The sequence below is a fragment of the Bufo bufo genome, chromosome 5 (genome assembly GCF_905171765.1).
Source record: "Bufo bufo chromosome 5, aBufBuf1.1, whole genome shotgun sequence".
Lineage (NCBI taxonomy): Eukaryota > Metazoa > Chordata > Amphibia > Anura > Bufonidae > Bufo > Bufo bufo.
This window is the reverse complement of record NC_053393.1, coordinates 455,201,352-455,223,764: the sequence shown is the minus strand read 5'-3', so window position 1 is coordinate 455,223,764 and position 22,413 is coordinate 455,201,352. Positions and strand designations below refer to the sequence as shown.

General features: G+C 40.8%; 1 protein-coding gene across 4 annotated transcripts in view; it reads right to left on the bottom strand.

The window, feature by feature from the left end:
- Positions 1-22,413, bottom strand: part of HDAC9 (histone deacetylase 9) — a 557,952-nt gene that overhangs the window by 21,179 nt on the left and 514,360 nt on the right. For all 4 annotated transcript variants that reach the window (XM_040433685.1, XM_040433683.1, XM_040433684.1 and 1 more), the window contains 2 exons: positions 15,627-15,749; positions 365-569 (listed from right to left, as the gene is read on the bottom strand). In XM_040433685.1, the coding sequence (XP_040289619.1) occupies positions 365-569; positions 15,627-15,749 (328 nt within the window). The remainder of the gene's footprint in view (positions 1-364; positions 570-15,626; positions 15,750-22,413) is intronic.

The window sequence follows — 22,413 nt, the reverse complement described above, 5'->3', positions numbered from 1 at the left end:
AGAACGTGTCCTATTCTTGTCTGTTTTGCGGACAAGGACAGGCATAGTTACAATGGATCCACAAAAAAACAGATGCAACACGTCACACGGACGTCATCCTTTTTTTAGCAGATCCGTGTTTTTGCAGACTGCAAAACACATACGGTTGTGTGCATGAGCCCTAAAACCATAGAAATCCAAATCTGCTCAGATTAGAATACTTCAGATAAGCAGCATAACTTTTCTGAATGTATGGCCTGTTTCAGCACTGGTTAATAAACTGATGCCGAGATGATTTTTGGGACCAAATATACTTTATATTGGTCATTGCAGCTACTAAATTTGGAAACATCATCTGAAATCCCTCAGTGACCCTCGTCATTACCTGTGGCTAGAAGCTTCTGCTGCCGCATTTGTTCTTTGAGCAGTAGGTGCTGCAGTAAGGCCTGGTGGCTGCTGTTGGTCTTGCCCTCCAGCGGTGTGTGAGCTGAAGACACAGGGAGGGCTCCTGTGTAGGGTCCAGGGAGCGTTACCCCCTGCCTGGGCGCCTGAGGCTCATTCTTTTGTTTTTCTTTTAATGAAGATGAGGCCTGCAGCAAGAAAATCAGAGAATTATTCTAATCCCATTACATGGATGTTAGGGTACAAGTGTTGTACTATTCACCAGTAATGAATTGGTGACTGTATCTTAGGTGAAACACTTCAAAGGACATAGATGGTCAGTTGTAATAGAGCAGTGGAGCTCAGCTAACAGGAGTCTTCAATCTCTGATCGTCTTTGACCAAAGTGATCAAAGGTGACAATGTAGACAACCTGATATTAAATGAAAACATGAAGGATCCAGCATTTGTAGTGCTACAATGACTAAAGGGGCTTTCTAGGAATTACATATTGATGACCCATCATCTTCATTGTATACCAAAACAGCACAATGCACTGCACAAATCCAGTACTTAATAGTATCGCAGCTCAATCTTATTCTCTTGAATAGGACGAGGCTTCAGAAAGATCATGTGACTGATGGTGCGGGAGTCGGACCCCCACCAATCTGATATTGATGATCTAACCAGAGGGTGGATCATCAATATTCAATTTCCAGAAAACTTGTTTAATCTGATTCCACTAAGGGGAAAAGGATTAAGATAGATCATCAATTTTTCATTGATAGTGGTTCAGCTTCATTGACTCTGACGATGATCGCAATGAAGGGACCTGACCTCTAGTGCCGGGCAGAGCCGCTTGTGCAGATAAGTGGCTGTGTCTATGTAATTAAGGAAGAAATATCAATATTTAAGTTACAACACCCCATTAACATTGTATCATACACTTTAATGTTTCAATTTTAAGGGGTTGACCAGGATTTTTATACTGATGGCCTATCCTCTGAACAGCCCATCAATATATGATCTGTGGAGGTTCAACATCCAGGACCCCCGATGAACAACTGTTTGAAGAGACTGTGGTGCTCCGGTGAGTGCGGCGACCTTCTCACAACTTACCAAGCACAGAGCCATGTATTGTATAGTGGCTGTGCTTGGTATTGCAGCCCAGGCTTATTCACTTGAATGGGACTGAGCTGCGCCTAGGCCATGTGACCAATGTAGATGATGCCACTGACCTAGGAACAGGACGTAGCCCTCGCATGAGCGCCACAGTCTCTTCAAACAGCTGATTCATGGTAGCGCCAAGAGTTGGATCCCCATGTATCAGATATTGATGATCTACTCTGAAGATACAAAAATCCCAGGCAACCCCTTTAAGCTTATAACTATAATACCATAATTCTCTAGGTGCTCAAGTTGCATGGCTCTCGTATGAAGCTGTAAACCCCACTTTACAAATAGAAAGCGGCTTCTATATTATAGAAATGGAGCACCAACCGCTAAATAACTGTAGCGTTAAAGTAATAAGATTAAGTATAACTCCAAATTTGTATTTAACCAAAGAATAATATAATATATGTTCACTATAATTTACCAGGGTTTGAAGTAGCTCATTTTATATATATAAAAAATGGAATTATCATAAAACATGGCAGCAATACATGTACAACCCGGTCACAGACCAGAGAGGAATCTGTTGTTACTTAATGGCTCTTCACTTAGGATCATAGAAGAGTCCTATGCAAGAACTCCCTTTTAAAGATAACTATATACCTCCTCGTAATTACTTTATTGTCTCTAGGTGATGGAGTGAACACATTTAGGGGAATTTATCATGAGTCTGTGTTGGAGAACTTTATGCCATATTTATCAAATGTCTCATGTTACTTGATAAATTTGTCTTAGGGTCCATTCACACGTCCGCAATTTCGTTCCGCATTTTGCGGACCCATTCATTTCTATGGGGCAGCACGATGTGCTGCCCGGATCCGGAATTGCGGATCCGCACTTCCGGGTCAGCAATTCCGATCCCGAAAAAAATAGAACATGTCCTATTCTTGTACGCAATTGCGGACAAGAAAAGGCATTTTCTATGAGAATGCCGGTGATGTGCGGTCCGCAAAATACGGAACGCACATCGCTGATGTCCGTGTTTTGCAGATCCACGGATCCGTGGATCCGCAAAACACACACGGACGTGTGAATGGACCCTTATCCTTAGGCCTCATGCACACGACCGACCGTATGTGTTTTGCGGTCCGCAAATTGCGGATCCGCAAAAAAACGGATGACATTCTGCATGGCATCCGTTTTTTTTGCGGATCCGTTTTTTTTGCAGCTCCATTGTAATAATGCCTATCCTTGTCCGCAAACTAGAAAAAAATAGGACATGCACTATTTTTTTTGCGGAGCAACGGAACGGACATACTGATGCGGACAGCACACGGTGTGCTGTCTGCGTTTTTTGCGGACCTATTGAAATGAATGGGTCCGCATCCTATCTGCAAAAAAAACGGATCGGACACGGAAACAAAATACGGTCGTGTGCATGAGGCATTAGGCTGCAAAAAGGGATCCAAAAAAAATACGGATGACGTCCGTGTGCATTTTGTATTTTGCAGGACGGAACAGCTGGCCCCTAATAGAACAGTATTAGCCTTGTCTGTAATGCGGACAATAATAGGACATGTTAAATTTTTTTGCGGAACGGAAATACGGACATATGGACATACGAAAACGGAATGCACATGGAGTAACTTCTGTCTTTTTTGTGGACCCATTGAAATGAATGGTTCCTCATACGGTCTGCAGAAAAAAAATGGAACAGGCACAGAAAGAAAATGAGCCCTTAGGCTGGGTTCACACCTGAGCGTTTTACAGCGCGTTCCTACACGCTGTAAAACGCTCAACAGGCAAGAACCAATGTTTCCCTATGGGAATGGTTCTCACCTGAGCGTTTTACAGCGCGTACGATCGCGCTGTAAAATGCACGACGCCCCAAGAAGTACAGGAGCTTCTTTGGGGCGTCTTGTCGCGCGTTCCCGTACATAGACTTCCAGGATCGCGTATACAGAGTTCTCCATCCCGTACGCTCAGGTCTGAACGCAGCGTTAGACCTAACACTTTTGTCCAGAGAAGCTACTTCCGTTTTCCTACTCCACCCTCCTCCTGGAGTGAGATTGCGGCTATTTTGCGACTCAATGATAAACCTGGAGTGAAACTCATTACCATAGCTGACCACACCCATTTTTCCACCCACATTACATAACTGGAGTGAGTGGTGTAAAAATGCAAAAAAGTCGCAGAATTTGGTGCAATCGCTTGAAATCTTTGCATAAGCGAATGCAAAAAGTCACAAAAACCCTATTTTTGTTACTTTTTGGTACCAGAATTCTGGAGTGAGGCCTAGTTCACACGAACGTATGGCTTTTATAGTATTTTTCGGTCCGTTTTTCACGGATCCGTTGTTCCGTTTTTTGTTTCCGTTGTGTTTCCGTTTATGTTCCGTTTTTCCATTCCGTTTTTCCGTATGGCATATACAGTATACAGTAATTACATAGAAAAAAATTGGGCTGGGCATAACATTTTCAATAGATGGTTCAGCAAAAACGGAACAGATACGGAAGACATACGGATGCATTTCTCTATGCATTCCGTTTGTTTTGCGGACCCATTGACTTTAATGGAGCCACGACCCGTGATTTACGGCCAAATATAGGACAAGCTCTATATTTGTGCGGAACGGAAAAATGGAAATACGGAAACGGAATGCTTACAGAACACATTCCGTTTTTAATGCGGACCCATTGAAATGAATGGTTCCGTATACACTCCATACACTCGCAAAAAAAACGTTACTGTGAACTAGGCCTGAAGGTATGATAAATCAGGGCCATTCTCTTTACAATGCTGTGGAACACTGTTGAAATAATACATTGGCTTTGGCCTCCTATCAAATATATAATTTCCATACTGATGCCCCAATTGATAAATATGGAACTTTATTTAAGGGCATGCACAAGACCGTATTTTTGGTTTGCGTCCGATTCTCATTTTTTTGCGGATGCACACAGACCCATTCATTTTTAGGGGGCCGCAAATAATGCGGACAACACTCAGATGTCATCCGTGTGCTGTCCGTATCCGTGTGACCCTTTCTCAAATTATAGAACATGTCCTATCCTTGTCATGTCCTTATCCGTGTGACCCTTTCTCAAATTATTATCCGTTTGGTGGACAAGAATAGACAGTTCAATCAGGCAAATGTGACATGCACTATCCGTATTTTGGCCACTATCCGTATTTTGTGGGTCTGCGCTAGGCAGACAGCAAAATACATATGGTCATGTGCATGTAGCCAAAATGAGAAATAAACTGAGGAAGGCATTACTAACATAAAACTATCATTCGATATATAAAAACAAACCCTCACGTTATGTACTAAGGAATCAAAGTGCGATTTATTTTATAGGACTGAGGTCGGCTTTATGAATAAGGGCATTATGGATCAGGGAAACATATGGTTAAGGTACTTATTTTGTTTGGGGAGTAAATCAGATCTGGATATCATCACCCATTAATTGCTGTCACCGGGAGTTTAAGGATGAAGGAGAGATATTTTCTTGCTTTCACTCCCTTATACCTGGTTTCAGAGCGAGTGATAATAAATCCACAGTAGTTATTTAGTTTGGATGGGAGAACAACATGCATACAGTGGTATCACTCCAAGCTGACCTCTGCTGGGTTTTTTATGTTTGGGACTTCTAAGACAAACTCATGCATTGAAATGTACAATATATTGCCTGCCTAACAGCGCATTACCGGTCTGCTGTTCATACTGGCCGATGATGATTGTGTACTAGGTTCTGTTTATAACAGCCTTGTTTTAGATGTTTCACTGCTCTTTTTTTTTTTTTTTTACAAACACATCAATAAAATATAGAATAAAACACCAGTTTGTGACTATGTTAAAGTAAGGCACACCATACCTGTGGGCAACGACTAGCAGGAGAGGAACCATGACACATAGGTATTTTATACTATTTTTCCTACGTATATGTCTAAAAAAGTAATTGCAGAAACTGTTTAGTATAAAGAAAGGAAGAAGGAACTGGAATGCAGAGAGCACTTTACAGTGAGGCTCCGCCTTCTGGACACTTGCTGGCAGGGCTGGCGTCAGCACCCGGCATACCCAGGCAAGTGCCAGGGCCCACTGCTCCTGGGGGAGGGGGCACTGCACTGAGAACATGGCACATGCTGCCATCAGCGCGCACCATATTCTGAGCCAGCACAGTGTTGAAGGAGGGAGTCTCTCCCTCCTCACTGTGACACGGTTGCCCCTGCCACCAATAAGAAGAGCAGTGAGGAGGAGGGGAGGGGCCCATTGATCATAATAAAAGGGTTGGGGGGGCGCACTGCGCCATCAATGATTATAATTAAACTATTAATACAAATGTAGGATGCGGGGTTAATTGCCATGGATCGCCCTGCCCTGCTACATTTGTACCCTCCAACCCTAGTGTTAAAATCATTGGTGGCGCAGTGCGCCCCACTGCCCAGTATTATAATCATTGGTGTCACAGTGCGCCCCACCTCCCATTATTATAATCATTGATTGCACAGTGCGCCCCACCCTAGTATTTTAATCATAGGTGGCACAGTGCACCCCCCCACCCTAGTATTATAATCATTGGTGGTGCAGTGCGCCCCACCCCCCAGTATAAATCACTGGTGGCAGTGGCCACAGGGTCCCCTCCCCTCCTCCCCAGTATTCTCATTGGCGGCAGTGGCAGCTTCCGATCGGAGCCCAAGCAGTGAAATTGCAGGGCTTCAATCGGTTACCATGGCAGCCAGGACGCTACTGAAGCCTTGGCTGCCATGGTAAGCTGGAAGCACTGATTGGACAATGTCAAACTGTGCAAGGGCACACCCCAACTGGTGGCACCCACCTAGACCTTCATTGAAAACTGCCAGCAATTCACCTATATCTTCTAGCAGGATTAATACAGGAATTGTACAGCATAGAGCCATAAGAATAGATGCTCCAGAACCGTTATAACATGGGGAATGTCAGTAGTTACTAAAACAGACATGTCAGGAAAGGCGACGGGTGCTGTCTATGCAATCCTCTAATATATAGTAATATAGCAGCACTTTACAATTACAACAGTCCATCTGAAGGGTAAAGTAAATCGATACTAAAATAAATCAAATAAAAATAAGGTTATGTTCTAAATGCCTTTCTCTGTTTTTTTTTAGTAAACCCAATGGTAATTAAGAACTTCTGACCATCCATCATCTATTCTGCTCACGAATTTGAATTAGTCATTTGCATTAAATAGACCTTACGTCTAGCCCATAAAGCTCACTGAGCATCTGGAGACCTAGAACTGATCACATGGAATGTTAGGGAGCGGTGGCTGGAAGACACTGTCGGCCGGCCAGTTTATGGCGCTCCAATAACAGCACTGTCTTCCCACTAATATCACAGACACTATTAATAGGAGAACATAAAACACAATCCACATGTTTCATGTGATTTGCTGGCCATATTTCACAAAGCCTTTTAGGATCTGATTACCACTTCCCACATGAAAAGGTTTGTTTGGGACATTTCTGCGAAAAGCAATGTCAATTAGCATACAAATGCCGATGGATGATGGACAAGCCATAAATACTTTTTTATTGCAATGAGTTATTTCTCAATCCGGGAAAATGCTTTATAAAACAGTGTAATAAAATCTTAATGCAAGGACACATGCACACGATCATATCCGTTTTCACGGTCCACAAATTGAGGATCTGCAAAACTTAGATACCAGCTGTGTGCATCCCGCATTTTCCCCTGTGCTGTCCACATTAGAGATGAGAGAAGTTTTTGAAAATTTGATCCGGCTGCTTAGATAAATTTTACAAAAAAATTAGCTTTGTGACGAATTACTTTGTTACGAAGCGCATTTCTTTGTAAGTAGTGGGTGCAATGATAGGGAACAGCTATTACGCTGCCCCCCGTCATTGTACCCGTCAGATGCTGTGTTCGTACATGATCGCAGCATCTGATAGCAATAGTCTAGTGTCAAAAAAATATATATATATATATACCGTACTTACCTGATCCATTTGCTCGCGATGGGCCTACTGCCGCCATCTTGTTTGAAGATCTGGCGCGAAATCTCGCATGGCCTGAGGCGACATCACCGGGCATAGCATTTCGGCCAAGATCTTCAAGCAAGATAGCGGTGGGCGGCCCATCACAAGCAAATGGAGCGGGTAAGTATGATTTTTTTGTTTTTTGTACTATTTCATGTTAAGTCGATTTGCTACCATGAAGCACGAGGAAATTCGGCTTCATGGCAAATCGAAGTGGACTTCCATTCGCTCAACACTTGTCCACATCTTTTGCAGCTCCCTTAAAATATGCTCGTGTGCATAGGTTTTAGGCCCCTTTCAGACGAGCGTGAGTGTATTAGGTCCGGATGCGTTGCGGATGCGTTCAGTGAAAACTGTGCGATTTCGCAAGTTCATTCAGTTTTGTTTGCGATCGCGTTCAGTTGTTCAGTTTTTATCGCGCGGGTGCAATGCGATTCAATGCGTTTTTCACGTGCGTGATAAAAAACTAAATGTTTACAAACAACATCTCTTAGCAACCTTCCGTGAAATTGGGTGCGATTTTCACGCAGCCCCATTCACTTCTATGGGCCCAGCGTTGCGTGAAAATCGCTGAATATAGAACATGCTGTGATTTTCACGCAATGCACAAGTGAAGCGTGAAAACCAACGCTCATATACACAGACCCATTGAAATAAATGGGTCCCGATTCCGTGCGGGCACAATGCGTTCTCATCACGCATTGCACCCGCGCGAATACTCACTCGTGTGAATGGGGCCTAAAGCTGTATTGGAAAAACTGACAATGGAAACTGATTAATGAAAAAAATCTTGTATTTGAAATCTATGTATTTCAAATACCGTATGAGTTACAATTTTTCTTCTCTTTACTAGAGTTGAGCAAATTCATTCTAAGATAATTGAATTCAACCTCAACTTTCCCAAAACTCAGGTCGAATCTACATTTTTGGAGATTCAATTTGGGTGAGTTTCTCAAAATGAGATCAGTCATTTCTCAGATCAGAAGACAGGAAGGATGAAGAAAGAGGATCACAGGACCCCGGGAGGTGTCTGTATACACACCGGACGGGATTTCTCACCAAAAAGTGAAAAAATTTGGACCATTTGTTTCAACATAAAAAATCCTACAGTGCAGTTTATTTTTAAAGAGACTATTTGCTACCACCAGAAGCCATGCCTTTACCCATAGTCCAGGGGTCAGCAACCTCCGGCACTCCAGCTGTGGTGAAACTACAACTCCCAGCATGCTCCATTTACTTCTAGGAGAGTTCTGAGAACAGCCAAGCAAGTGTGCATGATGGGAGATGTAGTTTCACCACAGCTGGAGTGCCGAAGGTTGCTGACCCCTGCCATAGTCAAATATACTGGCCTGGCAATAAAGTGCTTGAAATTAGTTGCATACAGTTCTAGGAGAGAACTGGACCTTTTCTGGACCTTTGGAGCACTTTCAATTCTGGTCAAATCTTTTCAGACCCAAATCGAATCACTCAACTGATTTGGCCAAATAGAACATGATAGAATAGAATTAAAAAGAAATTCACTCTTCTCTACTCATTACTTTAAAATGCCCATAGATTAGTAAAATGAGCAGTTTATTTCTGGGGACAGGGAGTGCAGCCATAGTTGTAACTTTATTGATTACTGTTGAAAAAAGATGAGCAAATTGATCCTAAACTGATCAAATTCATCTAAAAATTATCCACATATTTGGATTCTGGACAAATGTTTTGTGATTCAATACAGACGAATTGCTCAAAATGATGCCTACAATTTTACAGGTCATAAGACAGAGAAGAAGGCATCTACAACAAATAGGGATCATTTGTGGGCTACAGGGGTCATTTATCAAACTGGTTGCCTATAGCAACCAATCAGATTCCTCCTTTCATTTTCCAAAGAAGCTGTCCAAAATTAAAGGTGGAATCTGATTGGTTGCTATGGACAACTAAGCCGGTTTTCTTTTACACCAGTTTGATAACTGACCCCCATTGTTTTAATTTACAAATGTGTTATTAAACAGGCAGCTCATCACCACCCTCTGCCATACATTTATCCATAGTCATATATGTTGCTGTCCCTTTGACATTACTAATGTGTTGTTGTTTTTTTGCATGATCATTAAAAAAAACTTTAAGGACCCATGACGTACATGTACGTCACAGATCCGGCCCCTAAACATGCATGTGCGAGCTGGCACCTTAGCCCCGGGGTTTCTGCCCCGCGGCACATGTATGCGATCCTACATCTTACCCTTCAGATGCCGTGGTGAAATGTGACCACGGCATCTGAGCAGACTGGAACCGGAAGTTGCACGCTTCCGGTCCGGTAACAGTGTTGCCCGGCTGAGATCGGGGAACCTGTTACCTTACACTAATTGACCGAAGCCTCAAGCAGGCTTCAGAGTCAATTAGATGTATATATCAATACAGGCCACTAGGTGGCAGCCTTGTATTGATATAGTGCAAATGAAGTCTTCAATGATGGCTATTTAGCCATCACTGAATACTATGGGCAATCAAATGATTGTCAGTTATTGTCACCCAAGGTGACTTAAAAAAAGAAAAAAAAAAGTTTTTACAAATATATATAAAAAAAACACCTAAACGTTCAAATCACCCCCCTTTCCTTAAAATAAACATAAAAGTACTTAACCAATAAAAAAAATAAACATTATGGGCATCGCCGCGTACGAAAATGCCCATACTATTAAAATATAACAATATTAATGGCATACGGCAAATGGCGTAGCGGTAAAAAAAATTAAAACAGCCAATTTGCCATTTTTTGTCACTTCAACTACCCAATAATTTTTTTATAAAAAGTGATCAAAAAGTCACACACTTAAAATTGGTATCACCGAAAAGAACAGATCGTCCCGCAAAAAATGAGCCCTCACACAGTCCCATACACATAACTACAAAAAGTTATAGGGGTCAGAATATGGTTCTGAAAAAAAAAATTTCCTCAAAGGTTTAAAAAAAATAATTCTGTATTAAAACGCAAGAAAAATTATACAAGTGTGGTATCGTTGGAACCGTACTGACCTGGAGAATGAAGATAACAATTTTACCGCATAATGTACAGTGTAATAAAAAATAAAAACCTTTATCAGAATTGCATTTTTCCCAACTCTACCCCATTTCGAATTTTTTTTCTGCTTCCTACTACATGGTATGCAACCGTAAATGGTGCCATTGGAAAGTACAACTTGTCCCGCAAAAAATAAGCCATCAAAAGGCTATGTGAATGGAAAAAATAAAAAATGTAAAAGTTTGGACTATGGGAAGGCGGGGAGTGAAAAACAAAAACTCAAAAATGGAAAATCCCAGGGTTCTTAAGGGGTTAAAAAGATTTGCACAAGAATTACTCATAGAAGTCTTATTTTCTGTCCATAGAAGCATTAAAGGCAAAATCTGTGCAATGTCCTTAAAGTGAATGGTGTGAGGTGCACTTACTTTATTGCTCTCTGTACATTTTTTTGTTGTCCAGTGAGAAAGGAATTTTAATGAGTATTTTGCAGCACATCATAATTACACATCTGTGTTTTTTCCTCAAATCTATCAGAGCTGACAACGAAAGGTTAAATGCTGGATGTGTGGTTCTGCCTGTGATATATCCTCTGTCCAGCCGCTTTTCTTTATAGATCTGTGGTTTTACTCCCACCACTGCCTGACCTGTCCCTTCCATTCATTACTGCCCTTCATCTCCTTTAGAATTAAATGCAGAATATATGAATAGATTTTTAAAACTTTACATTTTCTGAGTGGATGCTCATGAGGTCTCTGCTACATTTACTGTAGGACAACAGGGGCAATAGAGGTGTGGATGAGACTGGACTGAACAACAACAGAAGAAAAGTGCATTTTTTGTTTGCATTTTATTTTTGTTACTATTTCTCTAGGAAACCAAATGTCCATTATCTCATGTAAAAGCATCGTGAACGAGCTTTCAAATCTTTTAGTTAACAGCTTATTTTTTATCCCATTTTTTTGCCTTTATGGAAATGGGCTGCACTACAAATCACAGTTAGACAGTTTTACTATTCTAACTCATGGACCTACATATATTTGGACTGTGTTCAATCCTGAGCCAGATTTACACCAGAATTCTGTCGGTGCACCAAAACAGTCAGTGAGGAAACAGATTGGTAATAAAGATGAGCAAAAGTTGCTCAGCGTTTGCAGCAGAATGTATGCTATTGGGGTGCTGGCAATAAGCCTATAAAATGTAAAAACTTTTTTTTTTTTACAAAAAGAGCTGGCTGGCTGTTCATACATAGAAATATGTGTGTTTCTTTCAGGATTTTTGTAATGCAGAACCTGCCAGTAAGCCAACTGCCAACTGAGACAATGACCAGTTCCTCACTCACTCTCTACGCTAAGTTTTCCTTGATAAAAATTTACAATCTACCCAATTATATCTTCAACTCTCTCCATATAGTGCCCCTATATTGTCTTAAGTAACTGGCTCATGTCTGCACAGCTACAACACATCCTATCTCATCCAAGGCTGAGAACAAAATGTCATCTTGCTCATTCTCTCAGCCTCTGAACCAATCATGGCAAGCCCTTCACCCTCTCTTCCAACATCATATGATCCTCCATCTTCTTCTTTCTTGTCATTTTCCCCACCAGTGTTACCAGTAAAAGAGCACTGGCCACTGTTTTTGCATGATTCACCTTGAATTTATTTGGTTGATATACAAAAATGTATACGTTAAACGGATGCCTCAGACGGACGCTATACAGTGGCATCCGTTCAACATAGAGTTCCATTGTAAAAAATAAAAAAGGTACATTTTATTTTTTTACCGTTTTTTAACCTATACTTCAAACAGTTGCATCAAACGCAATGTGAACCCATCCTAACAGCTCCTACGGTCACTTCACTTAGGACATCAAGTCATTGTGGAGGCTGCAGTTGTCCACTGTGGAGGCTGTAGCTGTTCACCATGTTTATATGACATATCATAAGAGATGAGCAAATTGATTGAAACTAATCAAATTTGTCTTGAATTTACCAAGTATTTGGATTCCAGACAAATACAAATCTTTTGTTATTGGATTCAAACAAATCTCTCAAAAAGAAAGAATCAAGAAATCCATTTAATGAAGTTTACTTAATGCAAACATTTAGGGGTCATTTCAGGTGCATATGGCAGCGCAACAGTTATCTGTGACTTTTCCCCACTCACGCCAGGTCTAAAATTGTGGGCGTGTCGTGGGCGGGGAAGCGGGAAGTCTCATTCATCACTTTCTATGCCTGTTTTAGGCGTAGAAAATGGTCTAAATGTAAGACAACTAGGAAGCTGTCTTACATTTAGAGCTGGATGCGCCAAAGTTATGCAGAGGCCGGCGCCTCTTCATAATTTCCGAGGATCCACCGCGAGCTAATGGGCTTTATTAAGACCAGCATCTAAAATACCGGTCTTAATAAATATGCCCCTTAGACTGTTAAACATGCAAAATGGACCTTGAGATGTTAACACTTTACAGTAAAATGTAAGAAGATACTATAATTTAAAACTTTTTATATTCTTAGGTTCAAAGTGAAGGGTTAAATATACACTGGCGATCAAAATTAGAGAACAATTTATGAACACTTGATTTTTTCTGAAATAATGTAAATTACATTAATCATCATTTGAAGGATTTTTTGTAAGGGGTACAACATGCCATTAGAACAGTGTTTTCCAAAATAAAAAAAAGTATATCAACATAAAACCTTTATTTTTCCAAAAACCTGATGATCATAAGAGAAAAGCAATGACTGTAGCACAGAGAAAGATTCTAGCTAAATTTTCTGAAGGTTACAACAGTCACCAATCAGTAGAAGTGTACAGGCCCTTGCTTTGAATGACTTCAGCACATCTTCAGTCACAGGACATCACTAGTCTCTCACACTGCTCTGGTGTGATCTTGGTCCACTCTTCTTCCAGTCTCTTCAACAGTTCTGTGACTGTTGTGGGTTTCTTGACCATAACTTTGTCACCAAGCATTTTCCAGAGGTTTTCTATTGGGTTTAGATCAGGACTCTGGGCCGGCCATTTCATTGTTTTAATGTTTTCAGTTTCAAGGAACTGCTTTACACATTTTGCTGTGTGACAGGGGGCATTGTCCTGCATGAAAATTGCTGGCTGATTAAGTGATGAACGCAAGGAAGGAACCATGTGTTGGTAAAGAAGGTTCTGATACACACCTGCATTCACTCTGCCATGTAGCTATATGAGAGGTCCAACTCCTGCTGCAGAAAACATTCCCCAAACCATGACACTTCTTCCTCCACCTTTCACTGACTTCTTTACACACTTTGGGTTCAGTCTTTCCCCAGTTTGTCGATGAACATAATGTTTCCCATAAACCCAAATAAATTAAACTTGCTTTCATCACTAAAATGAACTCTGGAGCACTTCTCCTCCGTCCACACAACATGCTCCTCAGCAAAGGGGAGTTTAGCCTTTTGATTCTTTCTGCTAATGAGGTTTGGTCAGTGCAGAGTGGGCTCTCAGTCCAATGCCCTTAAACGTTGAGACCCTGTATGACTAGACAGATCCTTACCCTGTTCAGTGCTGAACTTGCGAGCAATTCCAGCTGCAGTGTTGAAACGATTACCCATGGAGATTCTCTGCATTATCCTGTCCTCTCTTGCATTTGTCTTTTGAGGGCGATCAGCCTTCTTGGGGGATTTGAATGAGTTTGTGATGTTGTAAAGATGCAATATTCTAGAAATCACAGACTTGGACCGACCAACTTCTCTTGCTATGGCTGATAGGGTCACCCCTTTCGCCTTCATCTGGTTTCAGTCACTTTGGAACAGCACGCCATTTTGGCAAAGTCAGTGAAAACTGGAAAGTTAGGCTGCCAGTTAAATAGGGTTTGTCAGATCATTAAGGAAATTAGCACCAGTTGCCAGATTAACACCAATAACGTGCTGGTATCTGAAAGTCTTCTCTAATTTTGATGAGTGTTTTTTTTCAATTATCTCATTTAAATTTTTATTCTGTGTTTTAGAATATATACAATTTATGAAATAATCTTTAAATACTGCTATTTTACTCATGTTAGGATATATTCACATGTAAATACTGGCGATCAAAATTAGAGAACAACACGCAATTTCTGAAATGTCAAGGTCATAGTGTAGTCCTACACTATGACCTTGACATTTCGGAAATTGCGTGTTGTTCTCTAATTTTGATCGCCACTGTATATTTACAGTTTGCATTTCTATACAAATTATATAAATTTATGCTCACTGGTGCAAAGGGACTTATATAAGCGCTGTGACTTGATGTATAGTTTTGCAATAGGGTTCCAAGGGGAATGCAGAAGTATACACTTAACAGCAATAGAAAAGATTGAACGACCTTTGGCTAATAGAGAAAACAAGATTGAAAGATTACTGGCTGATGGAGTACAAAATGATTGAAAGATTCCTGGCTGCAAAAGTACTGAATGCAGTCAAAAGAAGCAGAAAGTACATGACATGCTGAATATTAGATTACAAGATGTAGCATTTCATTGTAATACTCTTGAATGTTATAACAGAGCTATAGCTCTACAACCCCCCAACCCTTATCCAGGACATGAAGGACCCATTTCTTGGTCATCCATAAACCCTGTCCTCTGCTTTTTAGGAGTGAAAGGGAGTCTGACTCATCAGTTCTTTCTCCTTTCTTGCAATGCCTGTTGAGTGAAAGACTGGCTTAGGTTTCCACACCCCGTGTGGCCAACCAGATGTCCACCGTCTGCACTGACCCCATGGAAGTTGCATCAATAACCACAATGGTATGTACAACTGAATTTAGCATAGATTCCTAGATGGGTCTGTGGTGATCTACATACATTATGTTTAGCGGAACCACTGGAGGGCCATAATCTAGACATTAAAATCTGGCCCCATTGCACCTGTCTGAAGGCGGCCTAAAAGAGTTGTCCTTATTTCCACAATAAAGAAGTTATTAGATGTACTGAATATATTTATACTTCAGACAGAAGGGTGACCCTGTGTAAATGTTAGCTATGGTGGCAGCAGATAGAAAATATTATATCGTGAGAAAATAGGTTAGATGTAAAAAAAACACTTTCTCTTGAATCAATACAGTCTGACATATTTATATTAAATGTTCTACTTACACTGAGTTGAGGAGAAGCAGGAGGGAGTGCCAAGGTGATGTTGGGTAATGAAGGAGATGTGTATAAGCTTAGCAGATTCATTGACTTCTCATGATGTAGAATAAGTTGATGTGAGGTCAAATGCTGTAATAGAAGCAGTATAGAAACGGCATTAGTCTAACATCACATCGCTAGGTGAATAAAATCAAGTCAATGCAGCTGAAACTAAAATCTCTGGTTGGCTTTAAATACAGCAGATTCCCGAAATTGAATTCAACATATCCTACATATCTGTACATTGTATAGCGGCTGTGCTTGGTATCTCAGCTCAGCGCCATTCACTTAAATGAGACTGAGCTGCGCCTAGGCCTTTTGACTGATGAACATAACATCACATGGCCTAGGCTAATCTGTGAGAAGGCCATGGTGCTACTGCAAGCTCCGGTGCCTTCTCAAACAGCTAATCGGCGGGGGTGCCGGGTGTCAGACCCTCACCAACCCCCACCAATCAGACACTGATGACCTATCCTGAGCATAGGTAATCAGAGTAAAAAAAAAACAAAAAAAACTTTAATTCTAGCAATTGGTGAGGGTCACAGTAAGCTGGACTTTGGTGGCATACTGTACTTCTAAGACCTACTTTTTTGCTTTGATGACTCCTGTAATTATTGTCACAGCATGGCTCATGTATTGCCTGCTATTTTTATTTTTTTTCAAAGTTTATTCACAGTCATTTGTGAACATAAAAATGCTAATGATTTTCAGCTATCTGAAACCAACCTTAGTGGCACATGAAACCAGCCAACTGCCTAGATATGTTGAAATAGATGAGAGCACCTAAAAACTCACAGATACCTCCCTGGTTAGGTTTTCTCATAGTAAAACAGCAATATTGCCACTGTGTTTGTAATTTATCTTTGAGTTCCTGGAAATCAATTTAGCTCCACCATGTAAGATACTTCCATATTATTTCCACATGTGGCCTCACAATCTTCCTTGAATTACACTGTCTATTTTCGCCTTTTCTTCTGCATTACCACATAATAAGACCCACGTAGGCTCCATTAGCATTAGGAGCTATGGCATAATATTATCCCCAAGGGAGTCGCATCAATGAAAAAGAATACCCTGTGTAACAGTATGACAACAGTGACTGCTTTCTTCCCAAACAGAAAGCATATGGGTCTGCCCTAATAGACCACCTCCAAGAAGGATCCAGCACACATAGGATTCACTAAGTAAATATAATAACTTGTCAAGCATGTAGGGGTTGGAAGGGCTGCGAGTTGTGTAATGGATAAATCTGGGATATCAATTAACTTCAGAAAATAAATTTTGGTAATGTGTAACTGTCAGCGAAGAGCAAAGCAACACCAAAATACAGGATGTTAGTTACTCAAAAATGTAACCTTCATGGGCTAGTGTTGTTTTCAGATGCAGCCTATGGCTTGTCCCGGGGAGTAATGGGCCAGAGGAGATGGGACACATAAATTTCTGTTTGACATTTGTGTGCACCCAAGGGTGGAATGATAAACAAGAAAAGGTTGCACAGTAGTAAAAGGTGTTAAATGACTATATTTATAGTAAATCAAGGAACTAGTCATTCATTGTTCCATGTCACTAAACCACCTCCCCACCAGGATGGATGGTAGCTGTTAACCTTTTTATTAGTCTTAGGTGGCGCATCGTTATAACTAGAATGTAAAAGAAAAAGAGATGCTTCATGACTCCTAGAGGGGGCATTATTTTTATCAGCGGTCATAAGGGAAAATTCCTATATAGACAGAGTTAAAAATGAACATAGCTAAAGTAAACAGTTAAAAAAAGAAATACAGGAAATCAAATATGTAAAGTAGATATTGCGTACTACTGCATGTATATTAAAGGGGTTCTGTACTTAAAGGACATGTCCACCTTTGAACACCATTTTACAATACTTCTTGTATAAACATGTTATTTGGCAGTTGTATTACTTTTTCGATGAGTTATAATCTTGATTGGGTTAGCTCCTATAATGTGGTTGTGCTTTTCACTCTACTCAGATTACTATAGTGTGCCTCGTGTGAAGGATATACTTTCCACAGTAGGATGGTTCTGTGACATTTCAGCTCTGGAGCCTGCAATGCAGCATTGTGAATGCAGCTCTGGATTATAACACAGGTAAATGGAGTGGACTTTTCTTTCACAGACTTAGGCCTTTTTCACACGAGCGTGACGGATTAGGTCCGGATGCATTCAGTGAAACTCGCACCATTTTGCAAGCAAGTTCAGTCAGTTTTGTCTGCAATTGCGTTCAATTGTTCAGTTTTTTCCGCGCAGGTGCAATAGGTTTTGATGCGTTTTTCACGTGCGTGATAAAAAACTGAAGGTTTACAAACAACATCTCTTAGCAACCGTCAGTGAAAAACGCATTGCACCTGCACTTGCTTCCGGATACAATGCGTTTTTCACTGAAGACCCATTCACTTCTATAGGGTCAGGGCTGCGTGAAAAACGCTGACTATAGAACATGCTGCGTTTTTTCAGGCAACGCAGAACTGATGCGTGAAATAAAACGCTCATGTACACAAACTCATTGAAATTGATGGGTCAGGTATTCAGTGCGGGTGCTATGCGTTCACGTCACGCATTGCACCCGCGAGGAAAACTCGCTCATGTGAAAGGAGCCTTAAAGAGGTAGGCTTGTTTCCTATATCGATATCCTATCCTCAGAATAGGTCATCAATATAGGAAACTGACCATCCCCTGTAGTGGGATCTGCAGTCTGTGTTCACAAAGGGTGTGTTCACACTTGACCATTTAGCTGCATTTTTGGCACTTTTTTTGTTTTACTAATGTGTAAAATGTCATGAAAATGTTTTCCAGATTATAAGAAAAAATACACCTAAATATAGAAATAAAACCATGCATTAGTACAGCAAAGACCACACTTGTGAACAAGTCCTTGCAGGGGAAGATAAAAGTGGAACATAGTCACGTACACTCACCTAAAGAATTATTAGGAACACCTGTTCTATTTCTCATTAATGCAATTATCTAGTCAACCAATCACATGGCAGTTTCTTCAATGCATTTAGGGGGGTGGTCCTGGTCAAGACAATCTCCTGAACTCCAAACTGAATGTCAGAATGGGAAAGAAAGGTGTTGGTGCCAGATGGGCCGGTCTGAGTATTTCACAATCTGCTCAGTTACTGGGATTTTCACGCACAACCATTTCTAGGGTTTACAAAGAATGGTGTGAAAAGGGAAAAACATCCAGTATGTGGCAGTCCTGTGGGCAAAAATGCCTTGTGGATGCTAGAGGTCAGAGGAGAATGGGCCGACTGATTCAAGCTGATAGAAGAGCAACGTTGACTGAAATAACCACTCGTTACAACCGAGGTATGCAGCAAAGCATTTGTGAAGCCACAACACGCACAACCTTGAGGCGGATGGGCTTCAACAGCAGAAGACCCCACCGGGTACCACTCATCTCCACTACAAATAGGAAAAAGAGGCTACAATTTGCACGAGCTCACCAAAATTGGACTGTTGAAGACTGGAAAAATGTTGCCTGGTCTGATGAGTCTCGATTTCTGTTGAGACATTCGAGTCCGAATTTGGCGTAAACAGAATGAGAACATGTATCCATCATGCCTTGTTACCACTGTGCAGGCTGGTGGTGGTGGTGTAATGGTGTGGGGGATGTTTTCTGGGCACACTTTAGGCCCCTTAGTGCCAATTGGGCATAGTTTAAATGCCACGGGCTACCTGAGCATTGTTTCTGACCATGTCCATCCCTTCATGACCACCATGTACCCATCCTCTGATGGCTACTTCCAGCAGGATAATGCACCATGTCACAAAGCTCGAATCATTTCAAATTGGTTTCTTGAACATGACAATGAGTTCACTGTACTAAAATGGCCCCCACAGTCACCAGATCTCAACCCAATAGAGCATCTTTGGGATGTGGTGGAACGGGAGCTTCATGCCCTGGATGTGCATCCCTCAAATCTCCATCAACTGCAAGATGCTATCCTATCAATATGGGCCAACATTTCTAAAGAATGCTATCAGCACCTTGTTGAATCAATGCCACGTAGAATTAAGGCAGTTCTGAAGGCAAAAGGGGGTCCAACACCGTATTAGTATGGTGTTCCTAATAATTCTTTAGGTGAGTGTATATACCCATATTATATGGTTTAGTTTTAAATCACTGGGGAAGTAAGAATGATATATATTATTATTTTATTCATTTATTTTACTCATATATATATAATTGTGTACAGGGTTTACAAAATCCCATCCAGTTCAATGGAACATCTGATTATTATGGTAAATTACCACAGCAGAAAAACAGCAGCATCAACCCCTTCCTGAAGCATGTATTTTCCATTTTTCCGTTTTCGTTCTTCGCTTCCTGCCTTCCTGGAGCTATAACTTTTTTATTTTTCTATTCACATAGCCATATAAGGGCCTGTTTTTTATGGGACAAGTTGTGCTTTCTAATGCCACCATTTAATATGGCATACAATGTAGAGGGAAGCTGGAAAAAAATTTCCAAATGGTATGGAATTGGGGGGAAAAAACGCAATTTTGCCACAATTTTATGGGTGTTGTTTGACGGTGTTCATTATGCTGGAAAAATTGACTCATGATCTCCATTCTACGAGTCAGTATGATTATGATAATACCACACTTGTATAGTTTTTCTTGCGTTTTAATACAAAAAAATATATATTTTTACTTTTTTTTTTTTTTAAGTTTTCGTCATCACTGTATTCTGACCCCCATAACTTTTTTTTTTATAGTTGTTCCTATGGAGCTGTTTGAGGGCTCGTTTTTTTGCAGGACAATCTGTAGTGTTTGCTAATACCATTTTAGCGTGTGTATGACATTTTGATCACTTTTTATTCACATTTTTTGGGAAGTATACTGATAAAAAAAAGTCAAATTGGCCATTTTTATTTATTTTTCCGTTATGACATTCATTTTTTATATTTTAATACAGTTTAGTACAGTTTTCACACGCGGCTATGCCCATGGTGTTATTTTTTTTAATTGTTTACTTATTTTGATTTTGGGAAAATAATACGGTAATAGGTTTCTAAAAAAAAAAAATTTACTTTTTTTATGTCCCCAAGTGGACCCTAACTTGCAATCATCAGATTGCAATTTGTATAGAATAATGGAATTTGCTCCATTATTCTATAGAGAAATTGCTATATTACAATTCAGTGCTGCCACCTGCTGGCCTGAACTGTAATATACAATGCAGGCTCAAGCACAGGCCTAATACAGGCTGAGGCTCATTACCAGCAAAGAACGCTTTTCCCGATCTCCTCCAGGACAAAGCATTACTGCGCACGCTTCCGGGTTTCAGCCCTCTCAGACACCGTGGTCACATTTCACAATGACATCTGAGGGGTTAAATGACCACAGGTGTTTGCTGCATGAAACAGCAGGCACCCAGCAGCTATGGCGCCATCTTTAGAGACCCGACATCCCTCACAATGTTCAGTTTTCCTACTACAGAATATAAATCATGGCTACACGCGTCATATTACTCACTGCAGATTTATTGCACAGGAATCATATGCAGAAAATCTGCAACATTTTTAGTAGCAGCAAAGTGGATGATATTTTAAAAAATCTAGCGGATACCTACTGTGGATATTATCCTTTGCAATGTAAAGGCTGAAATCTAAAGGAAACTGGCATTTCCACAATGAATTCCAAAAAGGAATATGCACCATTTGGCGTAAAGTCCTCAGCATATACACCACTCATGGCCGTACCTTTTTCACATGGTCAGTGTTTGGTCAGTGATTTCCATCACTGATTGTGATCCAAAACTGTGGCAAATCTTTCCCTTACACCTTATGTCTGTGGAGGCTTCACTCCTGGTTCTGGCTCAAATACCTGATGGAAATCACTGACCAAAACACTGACGTGTAAAAGAGGCCTTAGGCTGGTTTCACACGGCATTGCGGGAAAAGGTGCGGGTGTGTTGCGGGAACATGCGTGATTTTTCCACGCGAGTGCAAAACATTGTAATGCTTTTTGCACTCGCGTGAGAAAAATCGCGCATGTTTGGTACCCAAAGCCGAACTTTTTCACAGAAGTTCGGGCTTGGGATCGGTGTTCTGTAGATTGTACTATTTTCCCTTATAACATGGTTATAAGGGAAAATAATAGCATTCTGAATACAGAATGCTAAGTAAAATAGGGCTGGAGGGGTTAAAAAAAAAACAACTTTTTTTAACTCACCTTAATCCACTTGTTCGCGCAGCCGGCATCTCTTCTGTCTTTATCTGTGAGCAATAGGACCTTTGATGACGTCACTACGCTCATCACATGATCTTTTACCATGGTGATGGATCATGTGATGGATCATGTGATGAATGCAGTGACATCATCAAAGGTCCTATTGCTCACAGTTAAAGACAGAAGAGATGCCGGCTGCGCGAACAAGTGGATTAAGGTGAGTTAATATTTTATTTTACTTTTTTAACCCCTCCAGCCCTATTATACTATGCATTCTGTATTCAGAATTCTATTATTTTCCCTTATAACCATGTTATAAGGGGAAATAATAATGATCGGGTCCCCATCCCGATCGTCACCTAGCAACCGTGCGTGAAAATCGCACCGCATCCGCACTTGCTTACGATTTTCACGCAACCCTATTCACTTCTATGGGGCCTGCGTTGCGTGAGAAACGCTGAATATAGAACATGCTGCGATTTTCACGCAACGCACAAGTGATGCGTGAAAATCACAGCTCGTGTGCACAGCCTCATAGAAATGAATAGGTGCGGGTGCA